General features: G+C 35.7%; 1 protein-coding gene across 1 annotated transcript in view; it reads left to right on the top strand.

Moving 5' to 3' along the window:
* The window catches only part of WDR27 (WD repeat domain 27), a 111,364-nt gene extending 95,352 nt beyond the window's left edge, over positions 1-16,012 (top strand). The window contains exon 24 of the mRNA XM_065632076.1: positions 15,930-16,012. Within this exon, the coding sequence (XP_065488148.1) occupies positions 15,930-15,977 (48 nt within the window). The 3' untranslated portion in view covers positions 15,978-16,012. The remainder of the gene's footprint in view (positions 1-15,929) is intronic.
* The last annotated feature ends 6,467 nt before the right edge of the window (positions 16,013-22,479 follow it).

Genomic DNA, 22,479 nt, shown 5'->3' with positions numbered 1-22,479 from the left:
ACGTGGACTGGCATTCTAATATTTAACATAATCAGACCCCTTTCAATCCTGGAAGATGCATTTCTTCCCCCTCTAGCGTGATGGATTCTGTGAACTGTGTGAAGATGTGCTTAGCTTCAGTCTCTGCTCAGTACTTTTGTGGAAGAGTATTAAATTTTTTCATATGCAAACATCCTTAACTTCTTTGAGTAATTGACATTTTCTCCTTCTAGAGACCATATCACAGAAAGGGATATTAGCTTACTGTGTAACTTTATGTCCATAGCCTAATAACTTCATCTTTTAATGAAAATGACCTTTCAGTAACCATTGTAATCGCCAGAAAATACAGATTCAGGCTTTTTAAAAAGAGCTATTGCACATTATTTGTTTTTTTTCCTGACATGATTTTTCTTAAGTCTTACAGTAAATTCCTCTCAAAAGTAGTGCCAACTTTGTGTGTATCTGCTGTGAAGGTCCTGCAGAGAATTATCAGCAGCAAGATGTCAGCTAAAGCCAAAGACACTCCCAAGAAAATTATGGAAATGTTTCTAAGCCAGTGATGTGTATACTTGCCAACTGAAGATTGACCCATGCTTTTATTACAAATGATGCCACTGCTCAAGTGAATATGTCCTTCTAATATCTCTGAGTTTGTCAAATCAGTTAGACTGGAATTATACTGCTTGGGGTCACCCAGAGCATGAGTATGCAGGGACAGTCACCTAAAGGAAAAGATTGTTTCTTTAGAAACTGGGGAGTATTCTTCAGAAAGTGTTGTGCATATTCACAGCTCTATTCTTTCCCTTTGTTTTGAAGTCATTTTTCAAATGGAGAGGTTGAGTTTGTAATCAAAAAGTGGGGCCCTCTCTATAGGTTTCAGCTCATGTTCAGACGACAGGACAGAGAACAGAGGAGTGCAAACATTACAGACATCCCTAGTCTAAGATGCTTCACTGCACATGTGCACAAAGACTATGAATGTCCGTGTAGACTACTCCACTTTAGAGTTATTGATAAATGGCCTCCATTTATCAGTAAAGACTGAATACCTGATAGCAGTAACGGCATATTTATGTAGATGTGCATGAAGAATCCAGGCGTGCTTTATTCACACCAGTACTCATCAGTGGAGTACTGGCAAGCCAGTTTGTGGCCTGGAACAGTTTAACTCTTTTATTCCAGCACTGTAGATTAGCTCTAAACTCTCGTCAGCTTTACTAACTCACTGGAAGGTGATAACAAACTAACATGGCTACTCTGCCTGTGAACTCACACAAATAAGATTGCATTGTGCTGTACTAAACCATATGGACATATCACCTCGATTCTCTGTTGACTCAAGGATAACAGCACCATGGTTCATTTGACAGTATAGGCATGCTCTAAATTTCAAGCCTTAAAGTTCTTTGTTTTTGTTTCTATTACAATATAAATAACAGTCTCTCCTTATAAGACTTATGGTTGTTTTAAAACTTGGGTTTAAATGTAATGCATACATTCTAACCACTCCCCCGAGTTACTTAACACAAATGTTTTTATAAGTATGTTTGAGGTACAGCACACTGAATGAGCTTGTTACTTGACATGCTACGTTTAAACTTCTCATTTGGCTGTACAAATCGTGCACTTAGGAAAAACACATTTTAAGAAAGCTATTAATCTAATTTATCTTCTGTTTTTCTTTTGTGACCTAAGAAATTCCAGGAAACTAACTCTAGTTAGTATTCTGTTAGCACTCTGAGTATTTCATGAGTGTATATTATTTTAGTATTTTTTTTGTTCCAAATTGCAATATGGCATTGCATTTTTCCATGCAGAATATTTCTCCATATGTACAATTTCGAAAAGTTAACAGAAATTGGGAAATATTCAGTACTTTGAAAATTCAAATATTATTAGTATTGTGTGTTCACCCTGTCACTTGCCAACTCTAAAGAATGTTTACCATAGTGCGTCTTTAGGGGCTTTCATATTTTATAGGATTATAGTCAAAAGCATATGTAGGAATCTGCATACTTGTCAATGAAGTGATAAATAAGATAAATCACAATACTTTATTAAAAAATGTATTTTGCATTTTTACACAAAGATATTTTACATGATGTTCACATAAATAATATTGTATTTCCCTCATTATTATAAGACAACCAGATCATTTTTAATAGAAATTACATTGAAGTAGAAAAGAAAAATCTAATTCAACGAGTGTGTAACAACTTAGTTTGAAAAGAACAGAAAACTATAAAAATCATAAAGAATTAATAATGTGTGCAGAAAACCAAACTAATAGTTCATATAACTTTTTTATTTCAGGAAGATTTTAGCTTCCTGTGTTAAATAATGTTTTTTCCCAACTGTAATATCAGGCATTTTCTTTTAGAAATGAAATATGCCCTACAAAGACCTGATTTTCTCTTGTGAAACAACATACTAGACTAGTCTTTCTCTTAGTTTTAGTTCTGTAAATGCTAATATTTGAGCTCCCTGAGCTTTGGCCATGGAAGCTGGTTCAGATTATTTTTTATGATTGTTGATCTAGTATCTGGCCAGTGAAAGCTATTTGTTCCTCATAGTCTGGCAAGTCACTCAGTTCTTCATGTGCTGAGCACCGGGATCTCCAGCACTGAGTGCACTGAAGTCACATTTGAGGAATATGTCAACAGCAGTCTTCTGTTCTGAGAATTTTATTTCTGGGCAGTTTATAAACTTTGTACATAGTATAAGTGTTTGTCATGCCCCTCTTCCCTCTTCCCGCTTCCCTCTTCCCCTTATATATAATCAATTTTCAAAGTGCATAACTTCACATATATTCACTGCAATTTTCCAGTGTGATATATTTATAATATATGCTGTCCAAAAGGTATCAGTTTAATGAGGAACTGAGAAACGGCAAAGCTTATCATTTACAGGAACTTAAAATACAGTCCTTATTTACCAAATGGCAGCAAACAACGTGAAATCATGTTCATATTATGAAATAATTCCACATGTAGATCTTACTGTTTCATAGTCAAATTACAATGGTGAGGAATCTGGAAATTGCACTTTTAATGGGCTCATTTCAGCTACCAGACACATTAAACTTCCTAATTTAACAAAATTAAAAGTGGAAAGCAAAATCAATTCATGCCGTCCTTCTATTCCTACTTTCTTCTGTGGGACAAGAAGTGAAGAGTAATCCAGATGTGATGACTTATTCTTAGTAACAGTGCAAGGTTACAGAGAAAGAAAACATGTACACTCTCATATTTTGCACAGGAATAGATGACTATGGAAGAGACATTTCGGTTTAAATATCACTAAGACTTACGGTATGGATTTAAAAGATTTAAAGGTGAATCTGCACAAGATTGCAATGAGAAATTCCACTCAACAAGAATGATCTACATTTATGCGTCCACAGTATTTATTTGTGTTTAATATGTGATGTTCTATTTTGCCATTAAAACTTTGCATCTCAGAGCACTTCTTGTAATCACTAATGTCAACAATGATCGTCTCAAAATATAAGTCTATTCAGAAAATTTTAGGATACTCATCTGTGGAGTGGCAAAAGTGCAATGAATGTTCCCTCTCCTCAAGATGGTTATACATACTGTAGTGATAGTGAATGGAAAACCCATGCCATATGGCTGATCCTGCCATAGAGTCCTGTAGCTGCCTTGTACCTTCCTGCACTTTAAAAAATCATCTTCCATTCTTTGACAAGTAGGCTTGCCCAGTTTAAAGGCAGGAAACCACTCAGATTTAGGGCTCATTTGTGCTTTTTATTGTGTTAGATGCCAACTGCCCATGTCTCTGAGAATATAGTCTGTGGAGACTATAAAGTCACATTCACATTGTTATTAATGAGCCACCTGTACACTTTCATGTACTAACTGTTGCAATTTGTCACTAAGTAGTGGGAAGATACTTTTTTCATGTGCTGATGTGTCATTATGTTTTATGATTTTTGACTGCCAACAGCTGTACTTCATTCTACATGGAAAACACATTTGGCTTCTTTTCTTCAAGGTTCATCTTTAGAATTACATTCAGTAGTTGCTTCCAGAAGTATTTTTGACACAGTGGAATCTCCTTGGGACTTCTTTTTTTTTTTTTTTTCTTTGGGAAAGTGATAATATAGTAGTAGTGCAATGATTTTTTATGAAATTACATTTCCATTACTTTGATCAGGAAGCTACAGTTCTGCAGTTTATGCATAAAGTTGCATTTTAATCTCAGGTTAAACTTTGTCACATACACATGTTTATGGACGGTGCAAATATACATTTCTTTCTTTTCTACTATTTTAGGCCAGAGGAATAGACATATGAAATATTTTAATTTAATCACTGTACTTTAATAAACTTTGGAATACATGCCTATCACTTAGTCTGCTGAAAAGTCATTAGTAAATATTAAGAGGCTTTAAGAAATTTAACTTTCATAAAAAGGTCATACTATATTTTGCAGGGGCAGGGCAGAACTGGGGTTGTTTAGCATGACCATTAATTTAATGTTCTTTAAAAGTTACATTGGTGTTATTTTTAGTAAAAATTATGTATTTAAATAGACTTGCTACATCTCAGCAAATTTTCTGGTATGACCGTATAAGATTATTAACTAATCACTGTTTATTTTCTTTATTTAAATTGTTAACCCATAAGTAAACTAAAACCCAACAAAATTTAGGATGCCTCCTTTCACTGTGGTAACTGCTAAATGTTTTAGTGATATGTCTGCTTTAATACCCCTTTCTTTCAGACAACTGATCTCAGAGAATGTTTATTTCTATAAGTAAGAGGTCTTTGTATCATTTAAAATCTTTTAAACTATAATGACAATTTGAAGTGTATATGTAGGTACCCTGAAGAAATACATCCATTTACAGTTACTTTCAATTGGGTCTAAATCTGCCAGGCAGAAATTATTTCGTTATCCCACTTTGCACCTATGTGATCAATAGTTAACATCTACATTTTAAGAAAAAATATTGCTCTTTCTCACAGCTTTTGTAACACAGGAAAATTATGCCAGTTGGAGAAATTTTGTAAGTACCATATGGGCTAGAAACAACACTACCCAAGGTGAATCATATTGAAAACTTCCATTTACTCTTGCTATTTATTTTGAAAATATTGAATGCAAGAAGTCATAGAATTTCCTTCATACAGAAGATTTACTCTTTTGATAGATATCTTTCTCTTGTGATACGTTATTTCATTATACAGTGACTATTTTAAATGTGGGAGTTGTATGAGAATGTCAGGGATTTGGAAAAAGAAAAAGAAGAAAAAAGCAATATACTCTAAGTAAATATGTTCAGTCACTTGAATGTGGAATAATAAAAGAAGAAATGTGAGCCTGTTAAGTTGTGATACATGGTTCAGTTTTAGGAAGAAAAATCCTTTCCTCTGGTATATCAAGGATAATTAGGGGTATAAAACAACTACTTTGAAGAGGGCTGCCTGACTATGCTTGTGTGGCTAGGTTTGCATGAAAGAATTTTGGTATTTTAGTGTATTTTACTATGAACTAATGTCCAGATTTTGAAGTGGAATTTGAAATTATACACCTGAGCAGGACGCTAGTAAAAACTCTTCTTCATGTTTCCCTCAGTTTTTCTCATTACTGACTGAAGAGATGGGATTGTAATGACAATGATGTCATGAAAACATTAGCAGCCTCAGAGATTAAGGCAGTCTTTTGAAGAATGTCTGAGATTACATTCAAGTTGTTTCAAACCCATCATTAAAGAAAATGATCTGGAAACCATTCCTGATCGTTTGTCCAGCCATATGAGTTCTAAGTGTATTTTGCAGGCTTTCAAAAATTGCTGTTGTAAGAATATAGTAAAAGTATTTTCTACATTAAAAATGGTTTATTAGACATTTTTATACCACTAATTATATATTTTAATTCTTTTGAATTTAACTGAATTTTTATTTAATGTGACCAAGAACTTGACTAACCTTGGCATCTTTCTTTCTCGTATAATAATGTTCGAGGCCAATAATGTACTTCATTGAACTCTTTGTTGTTGTTCATCATGGAGTATTTTCAGATCCCTGATATCACAGAATGGCTGAGGTTGGAAGGGACCTTTGGAGGTCATCTAGTCCAACCCCCCTGCTCAAGCAGAGTCATCTACAGCAGGTTGTTCAGAACCATGTCTACTTAGCTTTTTAATATCTCCAAGGAGGGACACTCTACAATCTCTCTGGTCATCCTGAAAGCAACCTCACTACTTCAAGATTGCCTTCAATATATTGCAATTATGACAAACTCTTTATTAAAGTGCCCCACATCTAAGCAGAAGGGGTAACTATTGTTGATAGTATAAATCACAAACCCCTAGAGAACAATTCCAAATTTTTGTAGTTGCTAGTGACTTACCTTATGATTCCACTGGGAGCAGGGCTTCATTCAGGAACATAAACATTCTTTCAGTTTTTTATGAGAAAGCAAAGAAGCCTGACTCTGAGTATGAACTCTCAAAGGAAGACTCATATATGAATGCTCACAGGCTGTTTGAATACTGTAAATTCTGAACAAATGGTATGCGTGTAGGTTGTGTTATTCTAACAATGGAAGCATGTAATCATTCTACTGCTTTTACATACATGAACCAGTGAAGTAAGGTATTTTTATTCCCTCAGCATAATATTCTGAGGCAAACCAGCTGTACTTTACCTTGTGTTGTGTGTTTTTATATGTTAATTGATGTGTATTTATAAAGACATGTTAATACTAACAGAGCTCGCTTGTTTAAATGCAGCTTCCTGAATGTTTGTGAGTTCCCCTCAAAAAAGCTCTGATGTATTCTTGATCTGAAATACAACCAGCACACAACCAGCTTCTGAAGTTTAAAGAAAGTAAAAATAAACTTTATATATGTGCATGATATGAACTCATGCATATATAGGCCCATATAAACATGCATTGTTAATGTATGGCCTGATTTTATCAATGGGAGGTAAAGCAAGGTTATAGTAGAGGAGGAAACATTCGTGGTATGTTTCCTTTTTTTCCAATGGGAGCACATACGTACATTCACAAAGTGGGTGGGTGTTCTATTACCACTTGAAGTCAGAGACTTTGTAACCTAGATCATTTCAAGAAAGCGCACATATATATCCCACTCCTTCTTGGGGCACGGTTATGGTTTGTATGTCTGATGTTTGCTTTTACACACAGAGTTTTTGTCAGTTCATTTGTGTGCTTGCATAGAAATGAATGTTTTCCTGGTTTGCCTATTTTTGTTTTTCTTTTCTTCCTGTGCATTGTGACCAGTATGGTTTCTCTTGTTTCTTAGCACAACATGGTTTTGAACTATAGCTTTTAGTACCATTCTTACCTGAATTTCTTGGCTCTCTTTTTCTTTCTTTTTTTATCTAAGCATTTTTGTTTGTAAACTGTGTGCACAGTGGTTACTCTGTTGAGAGACTATTCTCTCCTTTTGGTTTTCTTCTCAAAGTCAGTTGTCTTGGCAACTTGTCATACTGAGCAAGATGGCACTGCCAAAGCTCTTGGTATTAGAGATTTACTTTTCATCTTCTGGCTTTATATAGGCTGGTGATAGGCACATGCACTGTTTTGATTATCTTAGAGACTCCCATAACTGAGATCAATGAAAAAGCACACCCAAAAAGCAGGAGTAACAACCTAATTTTTTTAAGCTCTATACCATGAGCTTCATTTGTTGTCTGGGGAGGCAGGTTGATAGTGCAAGAAAACCGAAACTGCTCACTATGTCCCTCAAGAATGATGGCAACACCTACTGTTCAGAAATCAACCACAAAATGAAGTGATAAGCCAGAGGTAAAATTGCCTAAGGAAATCTGTTCAGAACAAGACCCATTGTCCTTCTTTAGGACTTCTTAGTTTAAAGAGGAGTCTTCCAAAGCTTACTCTGTTTGTGCAACATGTCTTCATGAGCAGCTTAGCTGTTATTATTATTAGCTAATATTGCTATTTTGAGCAGCAAAGATCTCTCATGACTTCCTCCCCCTAGAGCAAACTAATGATTCTTACCTTTTCTTAATGACCGATATCTGTTGGCATGTGCTTATCTATAAGACTTCAGCAACATAAAGAGGATTTACATGACAAATGTGAAAAATCAAGGTAAACTAGATCTTGAAAGAAGTCCCAATATTGCAAAAATAAAATTGTATTTAGCTATAAATATGACAAGAATCAAGAGCATGAGTGAGCTGTTATGAGGATAACAAGAAGATTAAGATAATGTAGTGTTACTGAAAAGTCTAAACGATTTCTGTTTTTCATTTCTTATTGATGTTGGTACGATGGAAAGAAAATGGGAGCCAAAGAGAATTAGTGGCATAGAAACAAAAACGATTTTATCTGTGATGGAAATAAAATTGAAATAGCTTAGGGTGATTAGCGTGATACCTCTAATTAAGGCAAATCAGAAAACCTCTTCTTAGAATACAGGCATAATTTGCACATTAAGTCATACCTCCAGTTGCCAGGTTTTGTACTAAGTGCATCAAAGGAAAGATGGCATAATAATGTGAGACGTCAAACAATTTTTACGGTTTGTCCAATCTACATAAGTGCTACTAAGTCATCACATGGGGCACTGTATCCATTTTTGGGCATTGAATTTAAGTAAATACTTTACTGGCCTCAAGAAATGGCGTCTCTTATTTGACTCCAAGAGGCCTGATGCAAGCACAAGCTAGCCTTTGCCAAAGAGGGCCAAGCTTTTGTGTATAAGGACTCTAAGAATCGTATTTGGCAATTTGAGAAATTTGTGTAGAATAATATGTCATACAGTGCATTACTGATGACAGTAAAACCACAAAATCACTCTTGTCAGTTCTCACATGATGAGGGAAACGATTTTCATTCTTATGCTCTCTGTGGAACTTGTGTCTCAAGTATCGTTAGTACTATGCTGCATTCTTTGTGCCCCTCCAGAAGGCCTTGCTCAAGGCTGAGTTTGTCAGTAGGTCCCTCGTGCATGAATTAGATTAACAGTATGTGGATTCCCAGGCCAGGAAGGATTGCCATGTTCCTGTGCTGCAGTCCAATGAGTGAATGGAAACCAGGTGGCACATTTGTCCTCTACCAGAAGAATCAGCGTGGGCTACCATGTAATTTGGGGCTGAGTCCCAAGGGATGCAGGAGCTGTATGGAATGCTGGCCAAGCTGGATTGAAACCTTGCAGTCTGCAGAAATGAGAAATATAAGATTTTGTTGTCAGAGATATGTTTGCCCTTTGTCTTCTGAAGCTACCTCAGCTCTGTTTTTCAAACAAGTCAAAATACTTCAAACTCTTAATTTGATAGGAAACTTGCTAATTAGTTTAGTGGAAGTATATTTATATAAGTAAGTCCTCTGAAGTTGCTGTTGGCTTTCTGTACATCTGTATTCTTTCAAATGAAGTCAGAACAACTGATGAAGAGGCTTACATATATGTACTGTAAGTTAAAGATCTTGATTACAGTCCTGGCCCCCAGGAAGTCAACTGGAGTTTGGCTTTGTTATTCTAAGGGATAAAATCCCTGCCTTAGATAGGGAAACCTGTTTAGAAATTTAAATAAGACTGAATGCATTGGAAAGAAGGAATGGTTTACCCGAACCTCGGATGTGAGTATGGATCAGACATAGATGGCTCACACTTGTTTTGAAACTTCTCTGGTTTTTTAATCTTGAATAATTTTATTGGTATTTGTTGTGGTTTTTTCCTCTTGTCTGTTCCTTAACCCAGGAAAAGATTAAATAAGTTCTTCAACTTTCCTGGGTTTTGTTCCTTTCAGTTCTTCCTTGTTGAATTTTTATGTATGTAGTTTCTTAATTTGAGACCCGAGATATACAGTAAGACATTTCTCATGGCTGCCTTTTGAACAAATGTTCAGCAGGTAACTAAACTGTTATTTTTTTCTTAGACTCTTCATTATGTTTACATAAGATCCATTTCAAATTATACTCCCCGAACTGGAAATACTGATTATACTGATTTTTTTTTTTTTTTGGTCTTTCATTGAGCCATATCCACTCTATGTTTCCTCCCTATTATTTTCTTCTGGATCTAAATAATTTGAAGAAAATTTACCAGGTGGTTTTTTTTTTTTTTTGCTTGTAGATAAACTGAGTGATACATAAATGTGTGATTTCAATTAAAAGTGAAAAAGCTGGATGTGCATTTGAAAAGACTGGATAATTCTGATGAAAGGCTACTTTAGGAATTTATATATAGTATATTTACTTAATTCCATTGCTGTTGTCTTGTAATTACACCAATGACAAATCAAAAATGTATGTCTTATACTGAAAATTGTTTAACAATTGTATCTGTGATTCCAAAGCAAGACACTAAGCCACATGTCTAAAATGACAACATGTAAAACTTAAATACCTTTGTGGTATGGGAGGTGAATTGTGGTGTTCTCTTGTTACAAGAGACGCAGTCTGAAGAGAACTTTCCCTTGTAATCACAAAACAGAATAACGAATTGCACTTTCCTTCGTTGTCGTGCTTCAATACCATGACCCTGTCCTGGGTGTATCATTTCTGGCAGAGGAAAGTGTAGTTTATCCTCTAGTGTCACACCTGTTTCCCCAGTACAAACACACTCCCATTAGCAGAGTCAGCCCTCCCCTCCATTTTGAAGCGAGTAATATAATGTGTGTGATAAACACTAACCTGAAACAGAATTATCTGCTTCAAACTGTCAGTCTCCATGCATACTGCAAGCAGTACCTCGAGGTGTTAGACCACCAGAATGGAGTATCTGTTGAGACAGAACTTTATGCTGGATCCAAATTTCATAAATAAAACACTGTATGAAAAAACAATTGTACTTAATGAGTCCTTTCCTAAGTTCATTTTTTTTTGCTAACATGTTTAGGAATTTTAAGCTAACTATTCTTTTACACTTCAGCTTTATGCTTACTGTGAAATCAGTAACAAAAATAGGAATAGGTTTTGACATGAAAACAGGTATGATGTCATAAAGCACAAGTCAATATAATGATTTCATTAAAAAATAAAAAGCTGGGAGAAAGAAAATATCTGTAGTAAGCAAAGTTCACACTAAATAAAGGAATAAATTATTTATTTATGTTAATGATACAAATTTTGTGTGGAACACTCTCCCAGTTGTTCATCTGGCAAACACCACTTCATATATAAGAATCCTTAAAACATCAATGTTATGTTTATTGAACCAATCTCCAATGTCGCCACTGCTCACCCAATCCTTGTATTAAGTCTGACTTATTTTTATTTTCAGTTATTTTTTAAGTTATTTCCTTTTGTTTGCTTTTCAGAAGCTGGAATTTACTGTACTGATATATATTTAGTTGTGTAAAGAACATTTACCACTACTTTGTTCTAGCGCTCTGCACACATGAGGGTCTACTGTCAAAACGGCATACTTTCTCGAACTGAAATATTTAATATGGCCTATTAAAAGTAAAATAGCATTTGTGGGGCTATGTAAGTTGTCATTAATAGCATACTAGCATCATCCTATCATTAGGCACTACTTGGTCACTCACCCCCCTCCCACCCCAAATACGGGAGAGAATCAAAAGAGAAGGGAGAAACTCATGGACTGAGATAAACACAGTTTAATAAAATAACAAAATACTAATATGCTACTAGTGATAATATGTATAAAATAGAAATAGAATGTAAAAGAAAAGATACTCAATGCAATTCCTCATGAACTCGGTCCAGACTGAGCAGCCAGTCCCAGGAAGCAGCACCTGGTCCTGAACAGCTGATCTCAGAGAAAGAAAACAAAAAAAGGCAGAAAGGCCCAGAGGCCTCTGCAAAACGGCAGGATGGCAAAGGCCGAACTAGAGAAAGTCCTGAACAGAACACCCCCAACCAGGTCTCTGTCCCAGCTCTAACAGAACAAGGAAAGAACTTGGCGGGAAGATCCTGACTCTTCTTAAATGTGAAGCATGACGCTAATGGGATGAAATATTCTCACTGATCAGTCTGCATGTCAGTCAAGGTCTGCCCCATCCATGCCCCCCTTCCTTGATGCCTCACATCGTGGGCAGAGCGCTCAGAACATCCTTGGCTCTCAGACCGGAGCAAATAAAAACATTAACTCTCTCCCAGAGTGTTATCTTCTTGTTCTCAAACTGAGACCAAACAATGACCATGCTAGCTATGAAGAAGAAAGGTTTCTAAAGGCATGAAGAAAATTAACCAGTTTTCAGTCAAACCAGTACAGGGAAACAGAAACAGAGCAATGTACTCAGTCTACCCTATCCATGCACTGAGCATAATGGGAGGAAAAATGTGAACATATCATCTATGGGTACTATGAAGACAGAAAAGCCCTCAGCTCTTGAATGACACTACATGTACTTATCCCCATATGATTATGTGTGTGTATGCTATACCTCAAGGAATTATGGTTAAAATCTGGTAACCTGTTTTTTATATTTTCTCCTCAGTTCTCATTTCTGCAATAAGACAGTTAACAATAAAAACTTGTGTCTTCTGTCTGCAAAAAATACATGTGGCTTTGATCTGATTGAATATTTAGAGTGTAGCTATCAAATTAAGTAATCATCTTTCAAGAAAACAAATCTTTTCAAAGTACTATTTATATGTCTTCTGGTTTTGGCTTAAACTACAAAAAAAGAGCCTTCATGGACTGTAGATCTTCAGGGACAGAGGTGGTGAATGCTCCATTGCTTCAGATACCACCTTCAGAACAGGAAAAATATAATAAAAGTCAGTTCCATAATGTCTCCTTTTCCTGTTGCTCTTGATGGTTGCTAGCTCTCAAACCAATGCAAAATTTAAAAGAAACAGTAAGTGCTACAGTATTAGTGGCTGTGTTTTCATTGTTAACCTTAGGGTTTAGTAATATCCCCATCAATTTCATTTCAGCTACATCATTTGCTTTCTGACAGCTTTATGCTGCGGCTGTGAGTGTGCTACTTGTAAATTCAGAGAGATTACACCTATCTATTCAAAGATGATAAAACCAAAAATCTTTTGTAATAGCCATGGGCTACATCCATTGAAGAAAGATCTGAGTTGTTTCCTAAAATGAGTATCAGTCCAGGTATGACAATTTTTATTAAGAACCTGGATTTTTTTAATACTGTATAAGGATTTATCGATACATCATATAAAAATAAATACAAAGATATTATTATTGATGTTAAACTTTGTTACAGCTAGAAAAAAAATGTTTCTGATATGTTTAGTTCTGAGTTAATTCAAATTCATAAATTTTTAAAGTCTTGACATGTAAAGATTTCTATTGGCATTTAAAGTTCATGATTTTAAAAATAAATACAGTGGTCAAGCTCCTTTGCATTTTACAGCACTGATTTGGGTTGTGGCTTGTTGTCAATGGCCTGAAATTGAGATTTATTGTCTCATTGAGTAATGTTTGTCTACTGTAATATGTGGAATAAAATACGGTGTTCTTGTGTACCATACTTCAAACTACTTGGGCAGTGCCTTTTTTTCCCCAATTCCCATAATTAGCTGAAAATCATGAAACTAAAGATACTGCTGCACGGCAATACAGAGATATGAGTTCTATCAATATTTTATCTGTGTGACTAATTTGAAATTAATTTTCAAAATAAATCCTTGCTAAGATGATGTTTGGTTGTTCAGACTTCTGTGTAGGTTACACTTGAAGCTACATTGAGACGTTGTCTTGAGTTTAGTTATCCCAAACATAAAAGATGTGGATAAGAGAAGTCTGTAACACTCCAAATAGCATACAGAAAATTGACTTCTTTAGTTTAGTCTCTGCTTTCTGAGACTATGTGAAAAAAAAGAGAAAACGAATTAAATTTTCTTGAAGAGTTTCAACAGAAACTCTAAAACTTACTGTATCAGTTTGATGGCAAGTTGACTAGAAATTATAAATACATATAAATGGACATTATTTAAATATACACATAAATGAACAATTTTTATTTTAGGTTTGAAAGTCATGAAAACCAGCTTTCTCTTTTACCATTAGCCCTTTAGACCTGTCTCTGCTGCTCTGACTGATGACATGTGTCCATCCCCAGTCCCTACATGAGGAAGTCCCTGCCACCTCCTCCTGCAGAGGCTGCTGCCCATACCAGCAGTTCCACTTGCTGGGGCACCTCCAGTGCCCAGTGCTGCCAGCTCTGTTATGGTAGGATCAGCCGTGCAAGTCTGTGGGGTGAGAGGGACACTGTGCTGAGGGATAGGATCCCATCATCCAACTGCAGGCTCAAGTGTTTCTGTGAAGGTCAACTGAAAAGTTGCAATTGCAAACCAATTTGGTAAGGTTTTTTTTTTTTTTTAATCTTTCTTTCATAAGGACAGAAATGCTTAGCTTGTAAGCAGAACAATGCAGTGTGTGATGGGCTCTGGCATAACACTTTTTGGTTTGATGAAAAATCAATGATTCTTGTTTTGAATATCTTTTATAGGTATTGATTTTGATATGTGAATTGTTTATACAAAATCACTTGAGGGACAAAATAATAGATATTTTTTTTCCCTAATGTTTTCAGTGTTTGCACATAGAGCAGAAAGATGGACCAGATGACCTCCTTGAGTCTTGTAAAAATTCAGTTTGTTTACGATTATTTTATTTTCAATTGAAAATTAAAAAAAGTTTCTATATTATCTCCTAGAATAATGAATCTTCATTTAGAATAGAAACCACCTCTGATTTCTCAGCTTAGGTCAGTTTTTTGTGATAAGATGAAATAATAATAAAAGCATTTTCTTTTTTTCCACAAGATAAATGGGTACAGAAACTCAGAAAGGATACCTTACTTAGTTATTTTATAGATATATAATCTTTCCAATAATAAGTTAAAGAGGTAGATAAGGTGCTCATAGAAGTCTCTGGAAAGATATAATAGTCTTGGACAGCTGTAAAGAAAACATTTGAAGGAATTAGACTGGACAGTTCTGGGTAGTCTATACTTTAAGATTACACAAGTGAGAGTGAGAAAGAAGAAAATAAGAGAACAAAATTCAATGTTTTGGGAAATAACAGTTGTGAGAGATTAAAAGCATTTATCACTGGAGATGTTGAAGGAGAGAACACAAAGCCAAGAAGATAATTTATTGACCACAGAGCTACTTTATCCAAAGGAAGAAAACAAATGAGTAAACACGTCAAACAAAGAACAGATCAAGAAAAACGAGGATGAGAAAAGTTCACCAGATGACCTGGGTAGAGCGTGAGATACATTTTTTGTTCCAGCTCTTCAGATTTTTATCACTAGTATGAATAACTGTAAACCCAAATATGCAAGGAGTAAAAATCTTGAATAAAAGGTGCCATTTGTAGGTCATCACTTTCTGAGCTACAGCAGGTTTTCAAGTACTTGTTTGTAGAAATAATTGCAGAAAAGACTATTATTTTTATTTTGTAATTAGGATTTTGTGAGACTGGTAAAAGAAATTATAGCAGTCGAAGGCTCTTTATGCATGTCTTTGAGACTTGCCTTTTCGTAAAGGTTTGTGGACTTTTTCAACGTATTTTCTTAAAAAGGAAATTCTTATACTACATTTGACACCAATAAAAATCAGAAAACTGCATTTGTTGGTATGCTTGATTTAATTCATAGTATTTTCCATCTTCATGCTCTTTCTTATTTCTTCCACGCTCCCTTCTTGAGTCATACACAGCGAAATCTGTTTGACTTTCCATGTGATTTAAACATATGCTTTGGTTTTACAGATTGTTGATGTGTTAGTGGATGTTGACATAAATTTGAAAATAGTTGGAAAAGAAAAATCTAAGTAAAATGGAATTTTCAGATTAGCTGGGTTGAGTAGAGTCTATAGCTTAAGTTGTTCCTTTTTAGAAATGAATCCTGGACCTCTTAAGATAGAAGTAACTTAAATATCTTCTTAATGATCTTCATTCAGTTCATTGCCCTAAAGCAAACCTCAGTCACTGGGAAGATCTATATTAAAGTCATATGTTCTTTTCTTTTGAACTGCAGCTCACCACAGCCACCTTGGATGGCAAACTCCAATTGTTTCTACCCTGATATTTGCCAGCGTGTGGAGCTTTGGCCTTGGTGCTCTGAGAATAACAACTTGCTGAGAGAAAGGAGACTGGTAACTGGCCATAGGCAAGCAGCATCATATTCCCTTTTAAACTACAGTTTTCTTCTGACTTTGTTTTCTGCAAGTTCCTCAAGCTGTTCTCAAAATTCCTCTGTTGTACAATCTGTTACCTTTTTGTAAAAATAAGTGCAAAAGATCAAGAAAAGAAAGAGACTACACATTCTGATTTCATTCTAGCAAATCACCACAGAAGTGGCTTTCAGAGAACTTGTGCTTATGGTTAGGTGTATTCTGTAGTGCTTTGCTAGACTGGGACCACTTTACTCTAGATTGAAATTGCAGTTAAAATAACAACTCTTCCATTTTTAAAGCTAGATCTACTTGTCACCAAATATTCAAATTAATCTGAAAGAGAGAAGAATTGTATGTCTTTCTGAAATGCTGTAAGGGTCCTTCTGTTATACTCCTTTGGGGTTACTGGAATCAGCATGGCTGTGGTTTGAAGGCAGAATTTTACTGGTTTACCCTTTATACTACATTCTGTAAATTTCTTAGGGAATATGTCAGAAAGATCTCTTTAAAATGTTACCTTGTTGCTACAGTCTGATATTAATAAAACAGCTTTTAATGTAATAAACTATTTCTTTTAATAACTGTTTTTTTACTTAAGTAATGTGAAAATTAAGTTATGCGAAAAAAATTTCCTTTCTTGTGTTCCTCCTAGTTTACTTGTCTTGATCTTAGAAAAGATTTGTTAGACAACTACTTTTATTAAAACTAGGCATTCTAAGTGCTCATCGACTCTTGATAAGAGTAGAGAGCATGTGCATGACTGGTGGAAGAAGATAAATATTTTCTTTTCTTTGCAAAATTGTGCTGTCATTTCAGCTAAATTTGCCAGAACAGAATCACTAAACTTTATGAATTAGATGACATTAAAAAAAAAAAAAAGAAAAAATGGAATTCCCACAATTCCCACCATCACTTTAATATCAATCAGTATGGCCAGACAATTTTCAGTACTGTAAAGAATGTTGTATTTAATAGGCATCCCCAATTTATACACATAATATTTAGCATAAAGAAATCAAGGTCTTTTTAGAAGTTTTTTAATTTCCATAACAAATATTCTTTTTGAAAATACTTCAGCTGCTTTTTTGCTAAGCAAAATCATATTCAGGTATTCTCCACAACACAAGAGTCTCATCAATAACTATGCAAGTGTTGTAGTGCAGTTAGGTCATATTCAGCAGGAGTCTGAATACCAGAATTGGGATTGGTATGATCAAAGTAAATGTGGAATAATTCACCTGAATACTTTTCCTGTTCGAAATCTGATTGACCAAGAGATCACCTTCTATGCTGTAGCTGCATATTAGTACACTACACTAATGAATTATCAGCAAGACTGGACTTTATCTCCACCACAGGAGTCCTCAGGATGGTTGTCTTAAAATTTAATTTGGCTAACTTTCTCATCTGCAGGTTCTGGACTCCACACCAAGAGTCACTATTCAAATATGGAAAACCAGCATGGCCCATAGCTGTATTTGCAAGGAAAGTGCTCCTGATCCCTGGGTTGCAAGTTGGTTAGTAGTGACTTACTCTTCAGAGAGTTTGAAACACTTGCTGAGAAGATGTGAACTGTAATTATGACTATTATTATTATATTTTAAAGCACTACATTTTTTAAACTGAAGAGTAGTATTCTCAAGGCTCAAGGCAGAGGACACACTCAGAAAAACTCTAAATCCTTGCTGCAAGCATAGAGGTTGTCACAATCCCCATGGGACTGAAGTAAGAGGGAAAGGCTTCCATTTGCTATATCTCCTACTTTCTAGGACTAACTGTTGTCACTCCCCAGGCAGGCAGTGTGTATCCCAAAACCCTCTCTAAATCTTGGGCTATTTTAACCTCAGTAGGATGAGTTTTTTCCAAATCCAATGTATTATCTTCTTTCCTTAAAATAAGACTCAGCTGTCTGGTGCTTTCTGGTTACTTGCATCAAGGAATTTTGCTAGACAAAGCAGCCTTTTGGCACATTTTGGCCATGACCACAGCATCATCAATCCATGCTGAATAGAGACCTTCATCTCTTCAGGACTTTCAGATATGCAACTCTTCAGTAGCCCAGGAATTTGTTAACCTCTTTTTTCCTCAGAGAGTGAAAGAGAATCTGCCTTACCACATAGGCACTAGAACTTTTCAAATGGAAATTCACTACAATTTTTTCATATGTTCCAGAAAAGAAAAAAAATCCCCCTGGGCTCCACAGAAATGGTTGAATGCTTGTGGTTTTGAGAATGGAAAACTTTAGCTGACACACTTCAAGTTTGGCAAAGTTAAATGCTTGAAAGCAGGTTTTCTAACTGCACATAGGAGGAAAAAAGACAGTTGTGGATGGTGTTACCATCTTATGATATTATATTTAAAATTTTCATAGCCACTAGGTTTTTCTTCTGAGATAGTTTTGATAAAAGGACACAGGACACTATATTAAAATGCTAAAGAGCTACAGTCATAAAAGATTACTCTTCAACAGAAGCACTATACCATTGGTTTTGAACAGGAAAACCTGACAGTTTATATTTTTAATTTCTGACATAAAGACAAGACTGTTTGAAATGAAACAGTCCTAAACACAGATAGGAAAAATTCCTGGTTAGTTAAGACAGGTAGCATATCTCAGCTATAAAAAATTGACACAGAGAGTCGTAAGTGTAAATATTTAATAGGTCATTGTGAAGAATTTTGATTTTCCTTTCAGACTGCTTTTGGAAAAAAGTGACTATAGTTTATCTCCCAAATATCTTACAAAAATCAGAAGTCTGACTTTGAAGGAATATGTAGCAATATGCGAGGAAAACATCTGGCAGAAGAAAGTCTAGTTTCGTTAAATATTTGTTCTGTCATTATGTAACATTTGTCCTTGAATGTTCTATATGTTGGGGAGAGCAGTGATGTTTTTGTGGCTTTCTGTGTGCTGTTATGTAGGGGACTTTCCCAGCTGAACATCTACTGAATCTCACAGAATTCTTAAAATGGATTAACAAAGCAGTTTGATCTGGTGCTCTAAAGGTCAGAAAGCATGGGAGGTGGTGGGGTGTAGCCAGAAATGTTCTGAAGTGGATCATGTTAAAAACTATTTCAGATTTAGTGGTTTGCAAAATATCAGGTACTACCCATTTTTTGTGTGTAGAATGAAAGGAGAAATGGACAAGTTTGGGTTACATTGTCGAGAGGAGGAAGCACAAGCCCACGAGTGACCTCTGCTTTCCCTTGGCTGTTTCCATTTCCTTAATTCACTGCAAAAGAAATGCTCTTTGGATGTATTCTTCTTTCTGTTATATACAATGATGGTATTTAAATACATAGTTAAATACTCCTGGAGTATCTGGAAGTAACCAGTGACACTAATCTTTTCCTCCTTCCATTATTCCTTCATTTAATCATACCCAATTATCTTTTCAAAACTGCATTATGAACAGTATTTTCCCTTTTAAATAATGAACAAGTCTGTTTGTCTTATGGTATTTTATTGCAGGAAGAAAAAATATCAATAAATATTGCCTAAAACAATTTTAAAAAAATGTTGGGGTGTGCATGATAAATAAAAATGAAGTGGTGCAGTGTGAATTCGCTATTAATGTAATTTAGGATGTTTTGCTTCAATGCATGAGCAGCAGTTCTAAAAACCAACAGAAATGGAAGACTAATGTAGGAACTTCCTTGAAATCCTTGCAGGTTTAAAAGAGTAATCTTATTTAAGGACAGCAGGATATTTCTCTGAGAGTTATTGCTTTTTAACTTATTGTCTAAATTTGGCTTCTACCCACCAGTGTTCCTATGATCACTTAAGCCAAATTCTGCTCTTCAGAATTCTGCACTTCAGTAAAGCAAGAGTAATTCTGCTTACTTTCATGAACATGCTGCTTGGAGTGGACTCCGTCTCAGGCATTTTAATAACTTTCAAGGGAGAACAGTATACTTCTATTAATAAAATTTTTTGGTAGTGTAACGGTGTAAGCTCTGAAAGCTGGATACACCTGAGGAGGCCTACGGAAAGTTGCTGATGACAAGCAAGTTCTATGTTAACTGTTTTATGTTAATTCTTTATATGTTTGGTGTGAATATGGTATCTTTACATGAAAAAAGATCTTAATCCTAAAGGTAGTGTTTAGCTGAAGGCCTGCTTTGTATATATTTTCATGAAAGCCAAATGTTGCTAAAAGGAAGGTATTGGACTGAACAGAGAGTAAATGATGTGGCATGAATGAGCAGAATTGTAGCCATGATGAATTTGATTTAACATAAAATGGTATACATTCCATTCCCAGATTAAGATCTTCCAGATTAATTTTATGTTGTGACGAAAGTTAAACGAACCACAATGAAACATTTGCACTGTCTTAGTTAATATAAACAAATGAACTCGTCTTCTATTCAAACAAGAGAGAGCTTGTGATTTGTCAATTTTGTTTTGCTTTGTTTGATACTGGACAAAAATCTGTTCTGAGCAGAAAAGTATTGTAAGATAATGTGGCAATTATGTCATCCAGTCACAGAAGAAAGATGAACCCTTGAGAAGTCACCTCCAAAGACCAGCCTGCTAGCCCAAAGCATTTACTCCTAAATCATTTTTGACAGATGTTTACCTAAACTGTTCCTCAAAACCTCTGGTGACAGAGATTCTACAGCCTCCCCAGGTGGGAAATTCCCTTGGTGCAATTTAAACCTATTACTGTCTGTCTTAATCCATCATGCACAGGGGATAATTTATTACCTTCTCTTCATAGCAACCTTGTACATACATGATAATCATTACGCTGTATTCCCTCAGACTTCTATTTTCTAGTCTAAACAAAGCCAGGTCTTTCAATCTGTTTTCATAGGTCACGTTTTCTAGACCTGTTATTTTTTATTGTTTTCTGTACGTTCTCCAGTCCTGTGTTTGTCTTTCTGGAAGTGAAGTGCACCTGGAAGATTACACCACTACATGCTATGTCAGTGTTGTATAGGCTGAATGTATCGCATAGTGCATCTTAAATATGGCACTCATAATTTGACACCCCACTGTGGTGTTAGATTTGTCTACAGCTATGTGGCATCACTGACTCATATTCACCCCCTAGGTTTTCTGGATCCTGCATAATTTCAGCTCATTTTTCCAGTTGGCCAACATCACATTGAATTCTGATCCCGCCTTCCCAAGTGCCTCCAGCCTCTCCTAATTTATTATGGTCTGTAAATTGAATAAATAATGATTCCTGAGGGTGGAGGAAATCAATTGCTTGCTGTCTTGGCTCCTAGGTTGTATATTCACTGTCAAGGAAGGTGTTCTTTTTATTTCACTTACCCTAGGTGTGGGCCAGGAGGAGAAAACATTCAGTGAGATAATAGCTAAAATTACTGCCTTATTCTAGCAATCTGGTGAAGGCAGGGCACTTCAGCTTTTACTGATGTCGTTGAGGTCAACAACATGTGAGGGTCGTCATTACTTTGTCACAGCGCAAATTTCTTCTTCCATCACTCATCAGGATTTTGTGTAGATTCATTAGTCCCCTGCTGTAAAAAACAATAATGCACTTACTTACATGCAGGCATTTTAGTTTTATGTGAAGGCATGGGCCTTGAAACAATTTGTTGACCTGACTCTCCTGTTAGGTTCAAGGAGGTTCCTGCCACGAGAAAGGCAACTGGCCCTTGGACCGGGCATGTCATCCACAATGACTTCATGTTTGTTTTACACCTAATCTCTGCATTCATTTTGAAACATTTATTCCTCATTTGTGCTGATAGAATTAAGATGAGTTGAATGTCTGACTTTTCTTCCCTCCAAAGGCCTTTTTATAAAGTAGCACCAAATGCTGCCATTTGGCTGTGTTGATTCAGACTCAGGGAATTCACATCTTTTGGAAAGGGATGGGGAAGGAAGAGGAGGGCGGGGGAGGGGTTCCTACTCTATTCTTCGAGATAGCATTTTCTGACGTTTTATGCAGCTTTCATGTAAAGGCTACAGGGTCCCACTGCAGGACTGGCCCTTCTAGGATACCTACTGGAGGCTCCCAGCTGCTGTTTCTCTCATTAGCTGTGTCAAATACAGGGAGCTTGGATATTATTGCACAATATTTCTCTGAGAACTTGAATTAACAGAAGAAAAGAATTAAATAATTTTCTTAAGGCCAGAGGAAAAATGCAGACTATCTGAAGTAAGCATTTTCCCCACTGTTTCAGGCTTTTCATGTCGCAATTAATAGCAATAAAAGCAAAGGATAAAAGTTAACCTGATTTTGCTGTGCCTTGTTTCAATTTTAAAACAAGAGAGGATTTCAAAGTTCTGAGCCTTATTAGTCTTAAAGCCCTGTTAATCCAAAATTTTTTAGTCTCTACATGAAAGAAGAATTCTAATCATCTACAAGCATCGCCCAGGGTCCTTCTGCCTGGGGACTGACATGCAAACAGGCTGTGCTCTGCTCCCACACG

This window comes from Caloenas nicobarica, chromosome 3 (assembly GCF_036013445.1).
Source record: "Caloenas nicobarica isolate bCalNic1 chromosome 3, bCalNic1.hap1, whole genome shotgun sequence".
In the NCBI taxonomy this organism is placed as follows: Eukaryota; Metazoa; Chordata; class Aves; order Columbiformes; family Columbidae; genus Caloenas; species Caloenas nicobarica.
Note: the sequence above shows the minus strand (reverse complement) of the source record. Positions and strands in the feature narration are given on the sequence as shown.